Genomic DNA, 22,911 nt, shown 5'->3' with positions numbered 1-22,911 from the left:
CCCCCACCTCCCCCAAGGGGCAGGTGGAAAAAAGTGATTTACTGTATAATGCCTTACATTAGCTAGGGTATACCTCGACTTTGTGGGGCATCTTTTGTTAAGTTTTTAAGATGTAACTAGAAATTAACAGAAACCAGAAATCAAATGACAATTTTAATAGACTTTAGAACAGAGTATATGAGTATAAAACACTGGTTTTGTATTTCAAAAGTTGCAGGAAGATAGCCAGTCATTTTAAACAGTCTTCTACAAAACATATGCCAGTAGATTACATAAAAGACACTATATACATTATAAAAGAGCAGAAAACAATCCTCACTGTAAAAATAATTTAAAACAAAGTATTTCAATTTAAAATATCTCCTATAGCACAAACTAATACATTGTGACATGCAAGTGAAAACTAAACATATTGCATTCTTTAGTGTAGCCAAATAAGAGCTGTATTAAATTTGGACAATGAGACAACATGCCAACATTTTCTGATGAATACAGGAGGCTGTTCTTCAGTATTTCTTCACTGATGTATCTTATGTTCCAAGAACAGCTACTATACATCTTTCAAAATGTAATAAATATTAAAGCAAAGTATATGAATAATCTACATCGTAGAGTTCATTTGGGCCAACGTTGAAAAAGTGGTTTATAGAAAAATGCTGTTTCACTTACTACTGCACTGTGCAATTTTACAAAATAGTTCTAAAGGCTTGGAAACAATCCGCGCTTGGAAGTTTGCAACATCCAGTTTTAAGGCAGCCTAGCGCTCGAATATACAATGTAATAATTTGAGTAGCTGCTTTGCTTTCACTATGCAAGGTGGAGCTGGTAGGTGGGAAATGATTTTTCCCAACCCGAGACATGACCTCAAAACAGCGTGCTTCCAGGTTAGGTTATTAAGCGGTGTTTTATCCACTCAGCAGTGTAAGCAGAGGCTCTCCATATCTGAGTTAGGTTCTCCTGGTTTTGTTGCATCAGTGAGTATAAAGGAAGAGCAGAGGAAGAGCTTGGGGTTTTTTTGCAGTCTCTCACATGCTGGTAGAAATGCTATTCTGAACTCAGCCTAGCTTCTGCATTAGAGCCTTGGCAATTTATCAAGTGCTATTTTTAATGCAAGCTGTGCTATATTCGACTTTTGTATACGATGTGAAAAACTTCCACCGTGGGGGATCCATTTTGTTTAAAATGCCACTGTTATAATCACTGAGGAGCCAATGTCAACATCACTTCATGTCCACGGGAATCCTTACACTCGGTAACCCAAGCATTTTCACAGCACTTCGTGATCAGCCTAAAAAACATTGTATTTCTCAAGTGCTCGCTGTCTTGTTTCCGTTCAACTATCTACTCACATTTAAGTATGTCTCAAACATACAAAGTAACTGTTAAAGCAAAAAATTAGCTGCCACAATAGGTCTTAGAAAATGCCAGTGTTTAATGACAGACTAGGCGAGAATGAAAGGTTTAGCAGAAGCGAAAGAAGGTTTTAAATAAACTAAACTGTTACAAAGCAAGAGGTGTGAAAATACCATTCTTTGGTCTAAATTAGCTGTTCCCTTTATATTAGTTTAACATTCCAATGGCTTTTTCAAAACTGTTTAAAAATAATATAAGCTGAAATTCATTAAGCAAAAATACGATTATATACATGGATGCCTGATCAGACAGATGAACTTAAAAGTGAACATAGTGACAACTGTTTAGATATTCTTAGTACCTTAAAAAAAAAAAAAGATGAGTTAGTGTTGAGTGCGCAGTAATAGAATTTTATTGAAAAAGGTAAAAAACTAAGCATGAAAATCTGTTTTTAGTTGTTTAGAAACACTACATCCTTATGGTTTTGTTGTTCTAAATTCAGACGTAAACATTCATTCTGACATGCCAAAGCTCCTAATGCTGGTGGGAAGTTCCTGTAACCAGTCAGTGATCACTCTACAGCTTGTTGCTTGGATGATCAGTCCCTGCAGCTTCATTTGTATCGGCTGATTCATCAGCTGCTGATTCATCTGGTTCAACTCCGTCTTCCCCGAATACTGGTTCCTCTTCCCTTTCGGGAGCATCCTCATCCTCTATGCCATTGTAAAACTCTTCGATCTCGCTCTCGTCCTCCACATCTAAGCTCTGGCTACGGCACGAACCGCTTTCACTACTGCTCCCGCAAGAGCTAGAAGATATGATATCGTCTTCAGAATCTGAGTATACCTCAGCACCGTGGAAAATATAGCGATTCGGTGGTAAAAATAGATACTGAGTACCTGAAACAGAATTATAAAAGTCAATAAAAGGCTAAAATAAATTATTCATAAAAAATCTTGCAGACTTCTGGTTAGAAGGTACCTGCATGTATGTATTTTCCACAGTGAAACTTAACAGACAAATGGGGTTACATTAGAAACCCATTTGTTTGGGAACAGCACATAACAAATGCTTCCCTGGAAAGCTCGGTTCCTTCTCCCCTTTGACACAAAAGAACATCTAAACTTTACTGTTGAGCAGCTTTTGTCATTGGTAGACCTAGTCACAGCTCGATCCCCATTATTTCGAACGGAACTGGAACCCACTGCACAGACTACTTGACAAAGTTTAAAACCAGCCTTTGCTTTAGCAAGTTGCAATTTAATACCTGGTTCTTCATCCACACTGACTTTCTATTGTGCTAACACGTGACATCAGTTAAGAGCCTACATACTGGAAGGCTTCCTTGGAAAGTCTGAAGTTTCCTTCAAAATCTGCCTGGCCCCAGCTGTGAGATTTGCTTTTCAGCTCCTGTTGTGACTTCAGCAGTCAGCTCTACAGGATGGCTGCCATAGCAAACTATGGCCCAGTGTAACCAGCTTCTTAACACCCAAGGATCAAACTATTTTTTTCTGAAAATGCACTTGAAGATGTTAGAAATGGATTTATTTTTTTGATACTTACCTTCAGCCTCCTAAACTTTGATCTTTTTAGGGAGTAGGTAATCACTGATTATAAAGCCTATTATGAATTACAAAAAAAAAGCCCTATCATCTTCATCAAAAGAAAGAAATGATACAGTGATGAGTTCTGTAGACTTGTCTGAACAAAAATAACCACCAAAGCCCACTGATTCCCTCAAGAGTAACTTATTTATTGCCTTAAAGTAAGTCTAGAATAAACATCTCGGCCAAAAAATGCAAAATACTGAAATAAATTAACACTTACCATCCAGCCTTTTGCTAATCTGTTCTTTTGCAGATCTATTTACCCAGCACTTCTTCAATATTTCATTTTTTTCTTTTTCTCCATTGTTCGATCCATTTTCCTTCATTGTTTCAGAGTTCATTAATTCACTAGGAGGATTTTCAGGGCTTTCTGATGATGTCTGTGTGTCCTGAAGCTTTTCCTCTGTGCAGGTCCCTTTAGTTTCTGAGGCAGGGTCACAGTTTTCTAGCTTACATTCAGCTGGGTGTTCTGAAGACACCACGGAAGTATCTGGTGGAGTCATTCTTTCTGGTGAACTAGAGTCTTCTGAAATGTTTAAAGGTGTAGGCGGTAGCTCGGCTGAGTGCATTTCGAGCTCCTTGTGCATTCGTGGAGGCTTTTCTGTTATTTCTGAAAGTTTTACTGAGTTGTAGCAAAGTTTTGTATATTCGCTACCTAGCCTTTGACATAATTCATTAATAATGACATCACAGTCTCCAAGAAGCTCCACATCAAAGTGTAGATGAGGCAAAGGTTCCCTATTAATTAAGATCTGAGGCACTTCATGGGGGATGGAACCTATATTTAGAGAAGAGAATGTCAAGGTAGTCACTTCAGTTTCACTGTCAGCAGAAACCTACTTAGAAAGTTTAATTCCTCAGACCTCCCTTCATACATTCACTTGCAACAAGACCAAATCAGACAGATCAGGAAGAAGACAAGCAAATCTCAGATATAACAACAGTAGTTTGAGGTGCTATGCCTACTGCAGCCTATCTAGATTTTTTTCCTCCCTTTTTTTTTACAGTTCCTCTACTCCATCACTGAGAAACATGTGCACAGAAATACTGACCACAGCAATGTTTGGTTAAGTGTTAAAAAGGTTTTTAAAATTGGTACTATAACCTTTTAGAAGAATTGCATTGATTTTGTGCGTTGATTTTATGTACTTAAGCTCACATGAAGAATATATTGCTGGTAAATGATATCCCCTTAATTAGTTCAAAATACTTCCCAGTACAATCCACACTGTACAGGGTTCGTCGACCCATTTGTGACATTTAGGCTTCCAAATCCCACGGTCTGGTAACCTAGCATTGATTGATCAGGTAACCAAGTCATGAAATCCAGTTCTAGGCTTTACATATATATATATAAAAATATAGGTACAGTGCACACTGTGTAGCATTTAGTATTAAGTACTGACTTGAAAATAAGCTACAACTCAGACACCTGAGTTGATCTTGAGTACTGATCTGAGTACTTGATCTGATTTTCTGATCCTACATTTATCTCTTTAAAGGCGATTCCTTTCTAAATTTTTCAGGTGACTCTGAAAGTGTATTGCAAGCAGGGGGAGAAATGAATTGAATCTCAGAACAAAGTCATTCAAGTTCTCAGCAGAGAAGTTTTTCAGATTATCATTTCATTACCGTGAGATCTGACTGGAATGTGGAAAAAGCACTTAGAATTTGTTACTTTCTCTATTTTGCATTTTGGCTATACACAGGCAATCAGGTTTCATCTTGGAAAACTAGAGGCTTAATCTAGTTCCTTCAATGAATCAAACCAAAAGCATTTCTTGGAGCTCTTTACTGAGAATTTAACTTTTGATCCAAATTTTTGGAAGAAAATATTACCAGAGATAGTCACTTACTTGGAATCAATGCTACTGGTCTTACTTTCAGTGAAGACCCAATGACAATAAGGAGATCAACTTCATTTTTGTCATACTTCATGGCACGATGGAACTGCTCAGGTAAGTTCTCTCCAAAGAAAACTATGTCTGGCTTCATGATAGCGAGTGGTTCATCAGGTGGACATCTGGGACACCTGGGTACAACCTGCATTAGAACAGCTTCTGTTACTACAATTCAAGGCTGCGCCCTTGAAAACGTCAGATTTTAGCAATTCACAGTGACTGACTTTGGCAAAGGACAAGGAAGTTTCAGTGCTGTTTCCTTGTTTCACTTTTCTGTGGCTATACAGACAAGTACATTCCTTACTCTAGCCTGCAGCAACTGCACGCAGAAATAAAACTACAGCAGGAATAAAGAGGGAGTCCCCTTAAGTCAAAAGGGAGAAACCATGCAGATCTACACCACGGTTCTTGTCTGACAACTAAGCCAAAGTCCAGCAGTCGTGCTCAAGCGCCAATGAGTAATTACCTCCTATTTTTCTTGGTTTAATCAGAGCAAAAACTTAGATTTCCCTGTCAGTTGCCACTGTAAGATCTGATATAAACCTCTTCCCAACTGGGGAGTGTATTGTAGAGCTTTACCTCTCTACTTTCTCCTCCTCTCCAAAAGGGTATGTGTGTTATGCACAGAAAACAACACAGCACTGTAGCAGGTGGCTAGCAAAAAGCATCCAGGACAAGAACATAGGAAAGAACTTTTGCTTGGTCTCCATTTTAAATTCTTCCAATTCCTCCAAAAACAGAGCAGAATCCTTGTTCACTCAAAAAAGTGGATGAGAGTTATGTTTGTGGAGAAGTAGGCTCCCTCTCCTCCTGAAACCAGAGTATTTTACAATCTTTGGGACCTCTTTCAACTCTTTCCTATCTTAAGACTTTTTCAGAGAAGACGAGCAAGCAGGTGAGCAATAGATGTACAGACAATACTTCAATTACTACTGAGCAATTTTTTTTTCCAAATAGTTCATGTCTTCTCAGCTGTAGTGTTAAAATACAATACCCCGGAATAAATCTAAGGAGCTGAATGTAGCTGCAATCCTGTAGCAGTCATCACAAGCAAATTACTGCTGTGGAAAGAGATGTATATTGCCTACTGTAATAGGAAAATATATGAAAACTGACATTTAAATGTGTAACAACTCCCTCTTGTACAGAGAACATGCAGAAAAAATAATACAGAATTTGTAAAGTTTAAATCAAAGAACTAGTTTATGGATGCCTGCAGTAGGACAAAAGACAATGCCTTCCAAATGAGAAAACATCACAAGTAAAAGGCCTTGCTCTAGTTTTGAACAAAGAATCCAATCCTTCTTCGAAGAAAACCTTGTGGGAGGGATGCGCAAGAAGCAATATGGCATAAGAATTAAGAAGCGGTATGGAGGAAACCCTCACCATGTAGCAAAGCTAAAGAGGTCTGCTAACCCCATGCTAAAGGGAAACCAACTAAAGGAGCAGATGGGTAGAATGAATCTTGAACTTTTACCTCAGATCTTTACATATCAGAGCTTGTAACACACAAAGAGCTTAAACTTTTCTGAAGCTTTTTATCCTGCTGTCTCTTCTGTTGATGTTAGTGATGTCTTTGCACTTTCAGTTGGAAGCTTAAGAAGGGAAAATAATTTGCTCTGTGTTAGGAGGAAGATGAAATGAAGACCTCTAACTTTTGATTTAAAGAGACCAAGTAGTATTAACTCTGTTTCCATCATTTCTCACAGGAAGTCCAATGACTTGTGACTTAATGTATCTCTGTAGAGCAACTGATGTCCCTATCCAAATCATCTGAGTCACTGTAATGGGCCCATAAATGCGTTTCAACACTACGCTACTCACCAGCTTGTCTGCTAATCCTCAGAAAGGTCGTCAGTAAGGGGGAGGATCTATTCCAAGAGCTGAAATTGATACCAAGAAGTTAAAGCTAGATAATTGGCCACTTGATTGCCTAGGGTCTTCTTTCCCTCCAGAAGCAGCACTCCCCCAGAACCCCACCACCTCTGCTGATGTGTTTGTCTAATGAAAGAGAAATGGAATTTCTCATTGACTGTTGATGTTATCCATATATCAAAAACAAGATTAGTAAAGATTACGTTGGCTTAAGAATATCCAAGAACTGGCGCATGTTTTCCATTTCTTGGGCCTTTACATCCTAAATCTGAGACCCTTCCACTATTTCTTGAAGCTGCCTAAAACAGTTAAAAGCAAACTAAAAGTGGTATTTTTGGAAGTGACTGACAATTGTTTTATTCAGAAGTCCTGTGTCATTTATAACTGCTGCTGCTTCTCATCCAGAAGGATGGCTGTGTACAGCAACAAAGAGAAAGAATCACACTACAGGAAACTAGCATGTTATCTTTGAATTGGCAAAAGAATGAAGAGCAGCAACAAGAAATCGGTAGTTTTCTAAACAGATGATCTCAATTCTCAGTCTATACATAATATGTTGTAAGGAAATCCTGGCAGAAAGATGCTGAAGCACTGGTGACTGTGAGAGCAAAGGTAGTATTTTTAGGGAAAACTAAGGACCTGGCGCCATGTGTAACTGAACTTTCAAATAGTGGAGGACAGCAGAGACCAGAAACTGGACCATCTCTTGGGACCCAGGTGCCAAAACCATTTTTGTGAAGGGGGTCTTGTTAAAGAACAAAGCTGTTGAAATGGACAGTGTTTTGTTTCAGAAGTACGGAAAAGTTTTCTTTTGATATCTAAGGAACCAAATTATATATTCTAGAGAGGCAAGAGACAAAGGAACTGCATAGTGCTGGTTTGGGAAATGCAAGCTACGGAATAAAGAGAACGATGGCAAACAGAACGATTTTTTTTTTCCCCCAGGCATAAAAGAGGAAGGCTATGTTTTCTTTCAATAGCTCTATTTCTTCTTGTGTGAAATTATATTTGGCCATAACCATATTTATTTTGCATTATGAAAATAATTCAGCATTACAGCTAGGGCCTGCCCTGGAAAGATATACCTGGCAATAGTACTGTAAGATTAGCGCTGAGAGATTGAGTGTAAAAAGCTCCATCGGTCTCATCTCAGGAGTAACAACCCTCTTTGTTCTCATTACGCAGTTGTATTGATACAGGCCGCTTCTCTCCACTTCCCCACGCTTCGTTACTGACCACCAGCAGGGATGGGCCATCGGGGCAGAAGTTTGGTTTGGCATATAAACATACATAAAGTGGTGTTAAAAAGGAGTCCTGACCACTAACAATCAAACCAGAAAATTACAACGTGCTTAGGAAGGTTGTTTAGAAGGAAGAAAACCTAAACTCCAACCAGCTGGCTTTGAAGGTAAAGGAGCAGCAAACATCTGTAAGATAAAAAGTTCTCAAAAATAATATTCCTATTAGCAAAGTAAACCAGATTTCACATTCAATATTTCAGTGTTACAATATTTCAGTGTTACGAGACTCATGTTTCCTAAAGCTTTACCTCAAACATCTCTTCTGAAAGGCTTTCACTGAGTTCCATTTCAAATATAATACCTGAAAGATTTACAGCCATGTTTCTCTAAAGTTGCAACTGTGGACTCTAAGCAAAAAACCATGAGCCTGCAGAAAAAGAGTCCCCTTCCATTTGTATAAACTAGATCTTTTTGATCAGAGAATTGTCATCTCTGTTCCTTCAAAAGAAGCGGAAAAAGAGCAAAGAGCCTCTGGCCAAGCCAAAGGTTCAGCTGCTCTGACAGAGCAGAACGAACTCCTGCCTTGGCCCTGGGGCACCTCACACCCAGGTGAGGGGACTTCGGAACACAGAATAGTTCAGAAGTCCTAGAAAGCAACGTCCAGCATCTCATTCGATCCTCTTCCTTGCTCAGAGGCTGCTCTGTAGTTAGCACTTTCTCCATGCATCATCTACCGTTTAAACATGTTTTTAACGTAGGTAAATGCTCAAAGAGCAACCGATGTTACAAATAGCTAAGAATGCTTGCTCAGTGTGACTGTGAGTTCAGATTAACATAAACCAGGTATAAATTCAACTTTCTACTAACCCTTTTAACCTCTACTTTTCTCAGAGGTGCCATAAAAAATGGACTCTCCTAGTTTTGTTCAGCTTTTTCCCATGACCTAATTTCTGCTGTGTAGTGTTTGATTATACTTTTAAATACTGGAGGAAATGCTAAATACAGATAGGCACTTTTATGAATTACATGCAAAGATATGTAGCCTTTAAAAGCAGATCTTTTAAGAAATCCAAGTGTGGTGGTTTGGGGTTTTTTTGTTAGTTTGGTTGGGTTTTTTTTTTTTTTTTTTTTGAGAGAGAGAGAATTACTTGTTAGAAAGCTGCAGTGAATTAAAGTAAATTTTTTTTACCTGATTGAAAATATCTCCTCGAACAACTTCACAATCAACTTTGTATTTACAGATCAGGCAGGAAGCTGTTGCAAAGGAACCTGAGGGGAAAAACCCGTATGGTAGAAATAAGGATTTTCAGTCATTCAGATTTGTTCTTTTTGCCCAAGCTGTTTGGACACAAAGGCTGTTATGTTGCTGTGCTATGAAAATCAGTCATTAAAAAAGTAATGTAAAATTAAGAGAAGATACTTGTAGTACTAAAAGTAGTTCTTCCAGATGTTAGCCAGCAGAAATCTTGTTGTAGGAGTAGTGATATACCACATGCATGTCAACACAAATCATAGTGTCCTCTCGTTCCCCCAACCTGTGCAAGCATACCCAAGGCGGGGAGAACAGAACCTTCCCTTTTGCTCTTCACACTACTAACAGTAGTGTCACCGGCTCTGCAAACAGCAGCACCAGAACGTGAACCCACAGGAACTCAAGAAACTGTAGGGCAAAGTAACTAAGAAAATGCATTAGTAAAGACTTCACTATAGGCAAGTAAATAGCAATACTGTTCCTTTCAGCAGAAGTGAGAAGTCACAGCTATATTGTTCCAATTGAACTACTGCTCTGAACTTGGTATTCAGCTTGGCTACTGTGTTTATTATTTGGCAAGACAGTGTTAAGTTTGTTGCTCCGTCAGTTACTTGGTAGCTCTAACTGGCCTGTTTCTGGAGCAGCTGAAGGTAATACCAGAGCACCTGGTAGAGCACGCATGTCTCTATCAGTCTAAAGGTCTAATACACAGTGTGACATCACTGTGGCAAACTAGAGTGGCCTTTTGGTTTGCACATGTCCAGGAAAAATAAGCCTACAAAGGCTTTTATCTCTGGAAGGAATAATGCCAGAAGTTGACAGAATGCTTAAGAATGAAGTAGAAAAATTGAGATTTTCTCCTAATCATGAAACAAGTGTTAAAAAACCCAAACAAACACAAACCCAAAAACCATTGTGGATCTTTGATCCTGCACTGGAATGTGTCATTTGTACAATAAAAGTCTGGAGCTCTCTAATTTCTAATGGTGATATGAAGGCAGTAAGAAAGCCCTGTGACTGAGTACTGTACAGGGGATACAAAAGTCTCTCTTCAAAAGGAAACTTTTAGAAAGGTAACCAGAAAGCTTTGCAGACACTAGGAACAGCTCAAAACCTCTGGTACCAAAACTTTATCTGGAGTGTTATTTTAAGCCACCCAAACCAAGGATGTTTCCTGCTCATAACCTACGCACAGCAGCCAACCAACACGCTGCTAAATGAAGAGATTCTGGGGCTAAGTGCAACAATCAAATATGCTTAGGGGATATTGTATCTGGGTGAGACAAAGAGAGTGAAAGCACAGAAAAACTTGGAGCAGATAATTTATGAACAAGTGTCAGTTTAGGTCTGCTAATCGCTGCTGGCGTGGAAAGTGCACAGCTTCTGAAACACTTGCTCAGCGTTGCAGCTCCAAAACTTGAGGGATTCCAAAGACTAGAGGAAGTATGACAGTTATTTGCTCATTATAATTTGTTTACAGTAATAATCGAGGCATTTATACAGTGTGTTAGGGGCATGTCTATCAGGGTAGCAGACCTAACCCTGCCTGAGGCATCTGTTGCTGCCTACTTGCAGTTATTTTTCACTGTCAGCAGGATCACTTGATCAAGAAGTGATGCTGCTGCATGCTCAAGTCATGTGTGACCAGCAGGCCACTGCCTCTGATCATTCAGCTACAGCGTGGCAAGGAATAAGATCTAATTGCAGGCATGTCAGTTGAATGTAATAGCTGTTGTCAATTCAGAAAATGCATCTAAGATGCTGTAGTTTTCATAGTAGCAACTTTACTGCAGGTCAAAGGTTCCCATATGAACTCCCCAAATCATTACAAGGTTCCTTGTCGTTTGGCACACTCATGATTAACTTGCCATTGCCTCAGCTGGACAAGAAAGGTAAGAATAAATACAGCAGTGCGGACCCTTGCCTAACAGAGTTTCAGTTTCTCTTTAGCCGCTACCATTAATCAACCAGCATTTGTTAAAGAACAGCATAACTGTGTATCAGATAAAGCTTGATATGCTTAAAACAACCTTTGCTAATTTCCAAAGGCCTCAAAATCCATAGCGTATATTTAAAGAATCTTTCTAATTTAAAGTCAGCTTATACAGGACATACTCTAAAGATGGCCTGAAATCTAAGTACTGTAGTGTGCAACTGAAAAAAATGGGAAGCTTGAATGTGCAGTGATGTGCAAAACCACAACCATGTAAGTAGTTCATGAGAAATACCTCATATGGAACGATGACCAAAAAGAAAATGCACGACACACTAAGCACAAATGGAAACCAGCACTAGATTTGGGTTATTTGACAGGCATGATTCTCTGTGCTGTTTGGTCACCGTGACAGAGCACCATGTTTGCTCTGCCTGAAAAAAAGTAAGTTGATGAATCTGCTTAGCACTGAGCTAAGCTTTGTAGCTAAGGAAACCAAGTGAGTTTTGTCCCTGGAAAAGGTGGAATTGGACAGATAGGTCTTACGAAGATGCCAACAAGGCTTTTAAGCAATTTATTTGCCAGAAGTCTACTAAATGATCCAGACATGCATTTAAGAACTCACTTTCTGTGTCCTTTCCTTAAAAATGAATTGCTGGACTTTCAGCTTGACATTTGCAAGTCATTGGAAATGGAAAGTGTATCAAGCAATTAATTCAGAGATTCCCCTTAATTTTGTATCATAATTACAGAATGTGCACGATGCTGAATGTGTAACAAGATGATCTTCAGTTCAGCTGAACTGGTGATTTAATACACAATACTTCATACATGAGGTAAAGTCAGTGGAGTATCAGGATATTTTAAGATTTCAGTCAAATATAACCTAAATAAAGAATCAGGTAACAGCCAAACAGCATTTCATTGACAGACAGTGAGAGGGACCTATGAAAAGACTGATTTCCACACTATATTCTCATACATAATATAAAAAAGCACCAAATAAATTTTAAAAGTTAAGGTCTAAGCCTGCATGAACAGGGTGTGGATCTTCACTGATACACAAAGCCCATCGTTTATCAAGCCTAATTTCTGAAAGCAGTATTTCCACTTGAAACACTCCTGATTTAAATACTTAAGCTACCTAAAAAAAATAATTAAACGTTTAAAAAACTGAGTATTTGTTGCCAAGAGATACAATTCAAGAAAAACAATTCATTCCAATAGCAAAGTAAAAATCATTCCTACACATAAAATAAGTGAAACTAAAACCACTGACCATGACACTGTATTATCCTTTGGATTCCTGCAACCTGTTCCAGTGTGTCTATGTTCTGAGTATAGTTGCGAAGTAGTTTTCCTTCTTTATCCATCAAAGCTATGAACTTGTGACAGAGAGATGGCTGGAACTGTCCTGGATAGATTTCCTAGGGAATTCAGAAGCACATCAGAAAGTGTAAATGGATACATGATGCCTTTATTCCAACTGCTGCAATTCACACAGAGCTAAATATTATCAATAATAGTTATGTCAGCAGTTAACGTCACTCCCTTTGCATTTTGCCATTTCTCTCAGATCCAACTCTTCTTTCAACAGCTGAGTTTCTGATGACATCAGGATGAATTGCTCCATGCAAGTTGGTATTTTGTTCTTCACACAGCATAAAAGCAAGGTTTAGATCTTTTTTGGTTTTGAGGATTATGAAATAGGACAGCTTTTTTTCCTTTGTAAGCATCAAGTAACCTCAATATTTGTTATTAGAAACATATGGTTTAACTGCAGTCCGACAAAAATTTCATGAGGAATTTGGATTCTGGTATTTTTGGTTTGGGATAAGCAGTTTTTACTCCTCAGCACTATCAGCAGCCATTCCTAGAAGGCAGAAGCCCAGAAAGCAGAATGGCATTGAATGTAAAGGGGAAGACAGGTGGCACTTGGAGCAGCTTTGCCAATGTAGCCAGTTACAGCAGTCATCGAGTTAAAACCAAACGTCTTAGCAGAGCAGTTCCCCTGTGACTGACAGATGCTTTGCCCTTCCATGAGATCAAAGTAGAGGAGGTGGGTAGATCTAAAGAGCAATATTAGGCACTTGATTCGATGCTTGCTCACAGTGAACAAGGAGCCTGCCAAAAGGAAAAATGAAATGTGGGCACCCAGCTAACAGCTGCACGCTAGGAACCTCGGTCTAGAGTTGACCACCCTGGGTGGTACCTCGGTGCTGTGCGGCAAGGACAGCAGCAGCAGCAGCACCGCTCTGCTGCTTGAGGAGCACTTCTTTAAGGGAGGAACTCCAATTCCAGACCCGCTGCTCTCCAGTCACTCTCTTGCCAGCAACCGGACTGGAGTCTCACCTGGGAAAGTGAGGCCTTTTTACAGAAAAAGCACAAGAGTCACTGGCCAAAAGAAAGTTAGCAAGGAGGAGGCTGCTGCCGACCTTTACCAGTAGATACTTAAAGCTGAATTGAAAGTTCTAGCACAACAGTGAATGTTAAATTTATCTTTGGGACAGCTCTGCCTTCAGCTACCATATAGCCTAACTATTAACAAAAAAAAAAGACTTTTTTGAAAGCATTTGTTCTTCCCCAAAATACTTTGTTACTCATAATGCTGAAGCTACATGGGTCTTTGGAGTTAAACTGCAGCAATGATCAATGATTGCTCCTAGCGCTATTACCTAGATTATGACTAGGCTATTACACAATTATAATCACCTATTCATGTGGTCCGAACAGCTTTTATGTCTTAGTCCAAAGAAGCAAGACATATTCTGCCACTGAGCTCTGCAAATTTATTTGGCCATTATTTGCCCCTAGAATTAAAGGAACTTAAGATTTCATGGAATAAGGAATCAATATTCTAACTGAGCTGATGGACAGAAAAGGAGGAGTAGTAATTATTTTAGTAAAAAAGTATCAGCCAAATTAGATTTGGACTAATATAAGTATAGACAGGCTTCAAGTAAGTTGATTTTTCGTTTGCTGTGGGTTTGAGGTTTTTTAGTTGTTTTGTTTTTTTTTTTTTTTAAATATTAAAAAAAAGGAACTGAGTATACTAATGAGCACCAAAATACATTAGTATTTGGATAGAAGGCTTTCAGAGAAAGCCAGGCACCTGAAGAATGCATAGATTTTTCTTTTCCAATCTTTATAACATAACAGAGCAGTAGCACAAATTGTGAGCAAAGGGAAGAAAGAGTGAACACAACTAGTACTGATTGATTTGCACAAGGCCTTACTGGTCCTGTTGTAATTCTTACAATATTTTGGTTTTGGGTTTTTTTGTCCCAAGGAAATTCCAGACTAAATGCAATTATTTTTTTGTTTCTACATATGTCTACCAATTCTGCAATTCCTTGGAGAGGTACTCCCTGCTTGTTAAACTGTTTAACATCACTGACATCTTCCCAAAACCTGCTGCATTCTCCCTTTTAAGCAGGGTCCCTGCAAAAAGGCTTTAATTCTCTGAGATGTACAGATCCTTGTGATGGCTATATCAAAGCCTGAAACAAGAACAAACTTATTAGTGCATGAAACTGCTGTAGTCCTCTTTACTGTAAATACAGTGATAAAATGGGAGTGTATTGGATGACATTGAAGAGCATGCCACAGCACATCAAATTCAAATGTAGCTTTCCACGTTACTCATGAGCTGGCCAAAAGTTTCTCGTGTTCTTTCAGTTTTCAGAGAGAGTAACAGCAGCAAAGATTATTGAGATTTGATCAAATAACTAAAAAAGTTTTTATATATCGTCCCTGAAATTAGAGGCACTGTTTAGAACGGTTGTTTATATAATGAACTTATAACAGGAACAGTAAAAATAAGCTTAAAAAAAAAGAGAGAGGATGCTGCTATTTCTAATAAGGCTACTATGTGGTTGCATACAATGACTGAAGTAACACCGAAGTATAAAATTGCTACGTTGTAAAGACCTGCCCAAGGAGAGTTGTTGTGCCACTGAATGAGGTCTCTCGTTAAATTCAATATATTAACAGATTTTTCTGTCTTGTTTATAACCAAAGACAAAGATACCATTTTGTTCACAGAATAATTTTATATCTGAATTATGCATTTTAATATTGTTATCTGTCTTTACTGACCAAGATAAGAACTGTTGGAAAACCATACCTTTGCAAACTTAAAAAATGGCCTGGGATCCTTTCTGAAGTATTCTATATCAAACATTGCTTGAGGATCTGGAAGGTCTGGGAAGTCTACAGCAAGGCGTGCATAGATGCCATCTCTTGATCTAAAGTCAGGTATTCCACAAGACACAGACACCTGAAATATATTTTTGCAATCTGAAATAAGCAAAACTACATATTCGGCTATAAAGAGTTGCTGTGATACAAACTATTTGGGAAACCACATTTCTATATGCTCACAGTGCTCAGAGACATTAAAAACAAAACCAGTCTGTGTTCTCTGAATTTATTTTTCTTTTTTTTTTCTTTTCTTTTCTTTTTTTTTTTTTTTGGACCAATATAACAATTCCCAAATCACAAGCAGGAGAAACAGCACAGAAACAGTTTGACAACTGGACAAAAAAACCCTTTAGTACAATCTGTACAGGCAGTAACAGGACATCAGAACTTACTTTTACTACTGCAAGTTTTGTAAGAAGTGAACGAAAATTTCAAATACCGTTGCATTAAATTTGATTAGTCATTGTTCATTGATCTGTCAACTTAGGCTTGGAAAAGGTGGTTGATTTATTTTTTTACATGCTAATGCAGTAAAAGAATAGAGTCTTACTTTTGATGATGATAAACAAACATTGTTTATCAAAGCATCGGAGCAGTCAATAAAGACCAAAATTTATTGTCTGAGACTACTCCAAAACACTGTGGGAAGAGGAGGAGAAACAGGTGTGTGATAGCAATTAAAGAAAGAGCAGGATTGGGTCATAGAGGGCAGGATTGGGTCATAGAAGGAGCAGTGCTTTTCTAACAAGCTGACTTGAATTACTCATAGTTTCTGAATGGTGTCATACCCTCTGTGTATGAACAACAGAAGCAAAAAAAGATTGACTTTTGTGTCATGATCTGGTACATAGGTATAAAGCTGCAAATGTACAACAGTTTAAAAATGTTCTTTAGGCAAACAGTGAGTAATCTTACTACCATCACGGAGTGGCATGTGTTAAGAGTAAAATTCAGTCTACTGAAATCTAATCAAACTCTCCCTATAGTGTCCCCCCACCCCTCTTTTTTTTTTCTTTTTGAGTTCTATTCTTTTAGTCCCTCTAACTCCATCAGGTATTTCAAGAGATCCACCAACATTTTGTTTAAAAAATCATTACCTCTGGTTTCAAATGAAAAAATGACTGGGACAGAAACTGTTCTGGAACAGGCAGATGTGATCTTATTCTATAACTATTTTGCATGCAACAACTGTTTAAGAGTTTAAATGTTAAAGAATATTTTCTCATAAGAAGGGAGATTGTGTAATTTCCAATTTAAGCTCCAGTCTTGCAGTGTGCATTGTTCCAGCGGACGGCTGTGCGTCCTCTTGCCATCTAGCACAACTGTGTGATTATGAACGCCACGAGGGTCACATCACCTGCGTGCTGTAAAGCACCGGGTAAGTATTTAACCAACTGCCTATATATTCTCTCACTGTCATTGCAGCAATACGTACCCCAGCTCCAGTCAAGACCATTACTTTTTTGCATTCTTGTAAAAGTTTCACAGCATCATCAATAGTATTAATATCTTTCCGTTTTTTTCTTTTTGGTGGTTCTGAAAGAATGTTTATAACGATTTGCCACAGTGTCATATCATCCAGTTCAGGTGGAGGGATTGTTTCTGGTAGCAGGTCTTTCAGAATTGTCCGTGGGTCTGTACCTAACATGAGATGCTGCTGAACAAAAGTGTAGGGACCTAAGAAAATTTAAAAAATGTAAATATTTAACATTGAGTCAAGTATTTCAGATTATCATCATCATCATCCCATTTATTGCTATTTGCAACTACAATTTCATTAATCCAATTTAATGCTTCGTTCACCAAAGCCCCTGTATGTTTTGGTCTAACTTCTCAAGTGACAGTATAGCTAAGGTTTTTACTTTATTATTTTATGTTAACCCATGAAGGATTTCATAGAAAGTTAGTCAAGCTAGAAATCCCAGTTCATGGATGGCTCTTAGAGATGCACTTATTTAGCAACAAGATTTTCACAATGTATCTCCATTTTTTGGCTTCATTTGTATTTTATCAACATTTCATAAGGTATTTACAGTGATAAGTTGAAGAGACACCAAACATACATATACTTTCTAGTCACATTATAAACCATCACTCTAAAGAAACAAATAGGGCCCACCAATCTGTGGATTTTTGTTGTTCTTTTAGTCATCTAACACTAATGATTTCAGACATGACCTCCTAAAGCCAACAAAGCAATCTTTCCAGAAACACTCGAGATTAGAGCTGGTAGAAGAAAAATAGGTACATCTTAGGAAGCTAAACTAAGAGGCCCCAAATAGCTATCACTATGGGTAGTTACAATACATTAAAGAAAACAACTGTTACATGTATTTACCAAAAAGGTACCAACAGTGATCAAGTAACGAGGGATATACAACATGTGGGCAGATTTTAAGTGGAATATCGTGTTCTCATGATGTGTTTTCTTGCTGCTATTCTTATCAATACCTGCAAAATGAATGCTGTGATACTATCGCACCTGTGTAGGACAAAAGACCTCGAGCCCCAACCCTGCTGCACCCTGGAAGCCACTGTGCCATGCAAATCACCAGTGACCTTAGCAGTTATCTCGCCTCTGTGCGAGATGAGAGCTTTCTACCGAGTTCGTAACTGCCATGCTTAACCTATCTGTTGCTAATATGCAACGGATATGCAGACTAATAATTCCCAAACTGATGCAACACTTAGGACAGTGAGCCCAACAGACTGGCTAAAATCATACAAGAATCATCTTTGTGTTCCTTAAAGAATTAATACTGAGTAAATAGGCTAGAAATGTGCCATAAATCTGTCCAATGTAGCGAGGCTCTGTGTGTGCTTTGAATATGGATCACGGCAGGATTTCTACACAAAAAAAGACATTGACAGTTTTAATCAACATACAGCAAGTTTAAAGAGGTTCATTTTTAAACTCCTTAAATAACATACAGAATACAGTCAACAACTCTAAGCTGCTCAAAAGTTGTAACTGCCAATTGTTTTGCAACAGAAGAAATTGTTTAAAGATTGGGAAAAATTAAGTAACTGTTCAAAGGCAAAGAGCATCTAAGAACATTATACAGGCTTCTACCTATACGTGGTCTTGGGGTCCAATCACTAGAACTTGCGTGTGAGGCTCTGTCATCTTCATCGCTATCACAGGAGTGAAAACCATTGGCTATGATTTCATCGCTAAAAAGGAAGTTATCTGCAAGACAGCACAACAATGACGGGTTACACTTGAGCCAAATGGCACAGATAGATATTTAAATATATCACAAAACCTAACATTGTATGCTTTTGATTACAATGAATTACAAATAGGCAGTTTTGTCACTTAGACACAGAAAATTTCTACTTTTCTTGAGTTTATAGGTATGTTTTCAAGCCTTCAGTAGATTTACTGCAGGATTCGCTGTGTCAATAGTGGGCTTTAGTGGGATGGATGTTAACCTTAGTGAAACTTTCATTCTATAAAGTGCTAGGCATTAAGGATTTTGTATCTTTAAAAAAAATCCAAATATTTTAAAAGTACAATTAAAAATTGCTTTCTCTTACAATTCTCACTTCATTCAGCTGAGAGATTGGATAAAATGAAAACATGTCACTGATCTTTGACTAGGTTTTAAGAGCACAGCATTTTAAAAGAAACCCACAAGTACATGTTTGGATACAACTAAGTTACAGAAGTGTTGGGCTGTTGTCTTGCAGCTGAGCTGCAATAGGTGACCACATACACGTTTTTATGATATTTCAGTTATGACAGAAAATGTGCTACCTTGAACCACCATCACTAAGTTTATCTCATCTGGTTTGCCCTGCAGCTGGCTTTGGCTTAGAGTACCACATAGTTACTTCGGCTCAGCTCGTGGCCGTAAGCCAGTGTAACTCAATCTAACTTCATCGTGTATCTAGATGGAGTCCAAAGAAGAACAAGATACTTGTCTTGGAGCACGCATTACTAAGCTAACATTTAAGGGGAAACTTAAATTTTAACCTGAGCAGACACTAAACTTTTTTTTTATTGGCTTTATTAGAAATAGCCACAGCAACTCTAGCTTAATTTGTTGAAAATCTAAGACTATGAACAAAGGAGAACAAGTTTCAGTCATGCTTTCTAAAGCAAAGAATCACTGTAATATAGTTTTCCATCTCTATTTGAATAAACCCCTACAACTTTGCTTTAGGTTTACTTTAGGTTACTTTGCTTTACTCTTAAATAAAGACCACCACAAAACACCAGCATATTTTATTCAGAGATTGTGCTGTCCTGTTCTTTCCCTTGTTGGCATAAATACTTTATTCTGTTTAAACTGGAAAGAAGTAGAGGACAGAAATTTGCTTTTTGTACTTGCTGTCTTGTTCTTTTGTAGACCACAGGTGCTCATTGACATCACTATTTCTTATGAATTCATGTATTTACAGCATTTCACTTCCATCTCATTATGCATGAAGTCAGTGAGCATATTATGCAAAAAGCGTTATGAAGAAGAAAAAAAGTTCATTAGCACACATCAGTTAAGTGTGAAGCGCAAGTTTTACTGAAACAACCGTTATGCCTACTGTATAAGGAATCAAAAATCAGTATGACCTCATATACAGGTCACATTGTCTTGCATTTAAAAAACACTGTGACAGATACAAGCAGGCTGAAGGAACAGGTTAAATTGTAACAGTCCCTGTGTATTCATTTGATTCCTCCAAGGGCTACAGGGAACACTTGCCAGAGCCTAGTGATCCCCAGCAAAATGTGCCTGAGGATCTGAGTAACTCAGCTTCATACAAGGCCCTGATGCACGATCATTAGCTTTGTTCTCGTGCTGTTCCAATCAAGTTTTTAAATACCAAGGCTGCTCCAAGCTTATTGTACAGCTTTCTTCCCTTCTGGATTGCTTTTGCACAGGCAGAAATTTTCTGTAGAGTTTTACTATGGAGTTAAAGGTAAAACATCTTTAACTGCATTCCAGGATAAAATGCAAAGACTTTACTGGCAGAATACAGTCTCTTACACCTTTTAAGAAGTCTGTTCAAAGCATTACCTTAAAAAACCAAAGTGAACAAGAAAAAAAAAAACCACCTCAAAACCTATCTGTTTCAGTAATGCAATGCAGGGTACTTTCATACTGATACTGCCCAAACAGTATGCTTTAAACATGATCTGCAAAGAAACTTTTTACAAGACTATAGTTTAGTTCTGCGCTACAGTCACTGAAATCTTAACCAGGACTGTAACTGGAAGTTACTTAAAGAATCGTTCAAGACTGCTGCTCCTGTGCTTTCTGTGCAAGTTATCAAGAGACAGAAACAAAATACTTATGATGACAGAAACTGTGGAAAGAGAACAGGGCTTATGATTTTTCATTTCTAATAACTTGTTGTCAGCAACACAGCAAAATGAATGCTTTCAGAAACGAGAGCCGAGTCGGTCTCCTTCCACGCAGCCCAGCACAAGGAACAACAGGCTTTGACGAGGACTGATTAGAAATAGAGTTGATTAGGTTTAGAAAAACGGACGCGGCTCCGGTTTGCATTCGCCGTCTGGTTAAGGAGATGGAAGGCGCACAGCGCGTTCGGCCATCCCCCCCCGCAGGGAGCACCCGCCCGTTGGGGCGCTCTCTGCCCCCGGGACCGGCACAGACCCCACCGAGCCTCCCCGTGAGCGACGCGGCCCGCGGGGCTACAGCTCGGCGGGAGAGCCGGGCGGCCGCCGCGGCGAGGCGCCCGCGGGGAGAGGCGGCGCGGAGCCGGCCCCAGCGGCCGCACAGGGAGGAGCCGAGCCCGCCGCCTTCTCCCGACGCGGACTGCGCGGCCGGGCCGCCCCCTCCCGGCTGCGAGAGGGCGGCCCGCGGCCTGTCCCGCCGGGCCGAGCGGAGGAGGGGAGGGATGGGGTCCTCACCGGGATGCAGGGCCGGCGCCTCGGCCGCCCCGTTTGAACACTGCGCCCGCCTGCAGCCAATGGCCGCCTCCTCCGCGTCTTCGCCGGGCGCCGCCTCCGCCCCCTCCCCCCGGCCCCGCTGCCGCGGCTGCGGAGGCGGCTCCTCTCGGGGCAGGCCCCGCAGCCCGGCCCTATTGTCCGCGCCGCTCCAGGCCGCCGCCGCCGTCTCTTCGTCCTCCTCCTCCGCCCGGCCGCCGCCGTCGGCGCTCACGGCCGCCGCCTCGCCCGGCGGCTCCGCCGCCAGAGCGGCGGCGGGCGGCGGCCCGGCGTCCCAATCCGGGCCTTGGGCGGCCGCCGCGCCCCGCCCGCAGCCGCCGTCCTCCGAGTCCAGGCGCTGGCGCTTTAGAGCGGGCTCGGCGCTCTCGGCCGCGCCGCCGGGGCCGCCGTCGCGCGAACGGAGGAGCGGAGTCTCCTCGTCCGCCATCTTGGAGTAGCAACCGCCGCCTCCCTCCCTCCCTCCCTCCCGCCTGGCGCAGCGCGCAGCAGCGCCTCCGCCACGGCCCCCTCCCCCACCCCCAGGGAGCGATTTAAACCCGGCACGTGACCGGGCCACCGCCCACGCGGGCACCCGCCCCACGGAGGCCGCAACAACAACAAACGGGTCACGTGAGGGGGAAAGCGGAGGGGGCGGGGGGCTGCTGTCGCCGTCACGTGACGCTCGTGCCGGCTCCACCCTCGCGCGGCAGGGCGCTTTCCCCCTGTGCTCCCCCTCCCTGCGCCCGCCCCTGCCCCTCGCGCCGTGGCGGTTTCTCGTCACGTGGCCGCGTGTCCCCGCCACAGCCTCGCCCAGCAGGGGGCAGGGAGCCGCGCGGCCGCCGCTGAGGGGAGCGGCACGCGCCGGATCCGCCTGCCCCCGCCGCCTTCCCCTCAGGGCTGCCCGTCGTTCACGGAAGGGAGGGTTGCCGCCTGCCGCGGAGGGGTGACCGCCCAAGGCAGGAAGGGGGAACCCCCTCCTTGTGGAGCTTGCCCGGCCGTCCCGTGTCCCTCGTCCCCTCCCAGGCTCACCCCGCAGTGCGCTCCTCCGCCGGGGCGCTCCTGGCAAATGGCGGCTCCGGTGTGGCTTCGTGTGTTTCGGTATTCCTCCCGCTACAAGCCGTTTGAGAAACCCCTGGGCCTCTCCGTAATGATCTTGAGAATACCAGGTAGAGAATGCCTCTTCCCGAGGAACAAGCGGTGCTTCCTGGCACAGGCTCCCTGTTTCAAATGCGCTCTCTGGGGCTGTCGCGGGCCGTACAGCGCCCGGTGAGGTGAAACCCGCCGGGGAAAGCTGGTACGAGTTCCCCTGTGAGCTCCTCAGTCAGGTAGCGGTACCGGGAGGCTCGTAGCGGCTCCTCGTTTGCTGTAAACACAGAGCAGAGTGGACGGTAAGAGGAGAAATGTTTACAGGGTTACAGCTTCTGCCTGGACGTTGGTGTGCCTGCTGGCTGCCTGGGAAAGGTTTTGCACCTGCAGGTTGTGCTTTTGGTATTACCATGGTACCTGAACTCCTGAGGTCATCAAGGTTTTTTGGGGGGCTGTCAGCACCCCTCGAACCATGGCTATTTCAAGAATAGAGCCTGTGTAGCGTATGAGAGGTGTGATTGTAAATTCCAAGAGCTGGGATTTGCTATAATGACATTCAAAATTCTT

The 22,911-nt window shown here is 41.1% G+C and overlaps 1 protein-coding gene across 1 annotated transcript; it reads right to left on the bottom strand.

Annotated features, from left to right (window-relative positions):
- Positions 1-140: 140 nt before the first annotated feature.
- Positions 141-21,754, bottom strand: SIRT1 (sirtuin 1). Its single transcript, XM_075758861.1, has 9 exons — positions 21,244-21,754; positions 18,439-18,555; positions 16,801-17,042; positions 15,289-15,441; positions 12,442-12,589; positions 9,167-9,246; positions 4,817-5,003; positions 3,181-3,738; positions 141-2,252 (listed from the first exon to the last, which is right to left on the bottom strand). The coding sequence occupies exons 1-9, from the start codon at positions 21,704-21,706 to the stop codon at positions 1,930-1,932; spliced, it is 2,271 nt and encodes a 756-aa protein (XP_075614976.1). The 5' UTR covers positions 21,707-21,754; the 3' UTR covers positions 141-1,929.
- Between the last annotated feature and the right edge of the window lie 1,157 nt (positions 21,755-22,911).

The sequence above is a fragment of the Balearica regulorum genome, chromosome 7 (assembly GCF_011004875.1).
Source record: "Balearica regulorum gibbericeps isolate bBalReg1 chromosome 7, bBalReg1.pri, whole genome shotgun sequence".
NCBI classification, from domain to species: Eukaryota; Metazoa; Chordata; class Aves; order Gruiformes; family Gruidae; genus Balearica; species Balearica regulorum.
This window is presented reverse-complemented; position numbering and strand designations above follow the sequence as displayed.

Bases quoted from the DNA above. Each gene is read 5' to 3' on its own strand.
- SIRT1 (XM_075758861.1), bottom strand. From the start codon at position 21,706: ATGGCGGACGAGGAGACTCCGCTCCTCCGTTCGCGCGACGGCGGCCCC. The intron at 9,247-12,441 runs GTCAGTGGTTTT...TTTTCCCCTCAG, and splicing joins AAGGATAATACAGTGTCATG to GTTCCTTTGCAACAGCTTCC. The intron at 3,739-4,816 runs GTAAGTGACTAT...CTCTAAATATAG, and splicing joins ACCAGTAGCATTGATTCCAA to GTTCCATCCCCCATGAAGTG.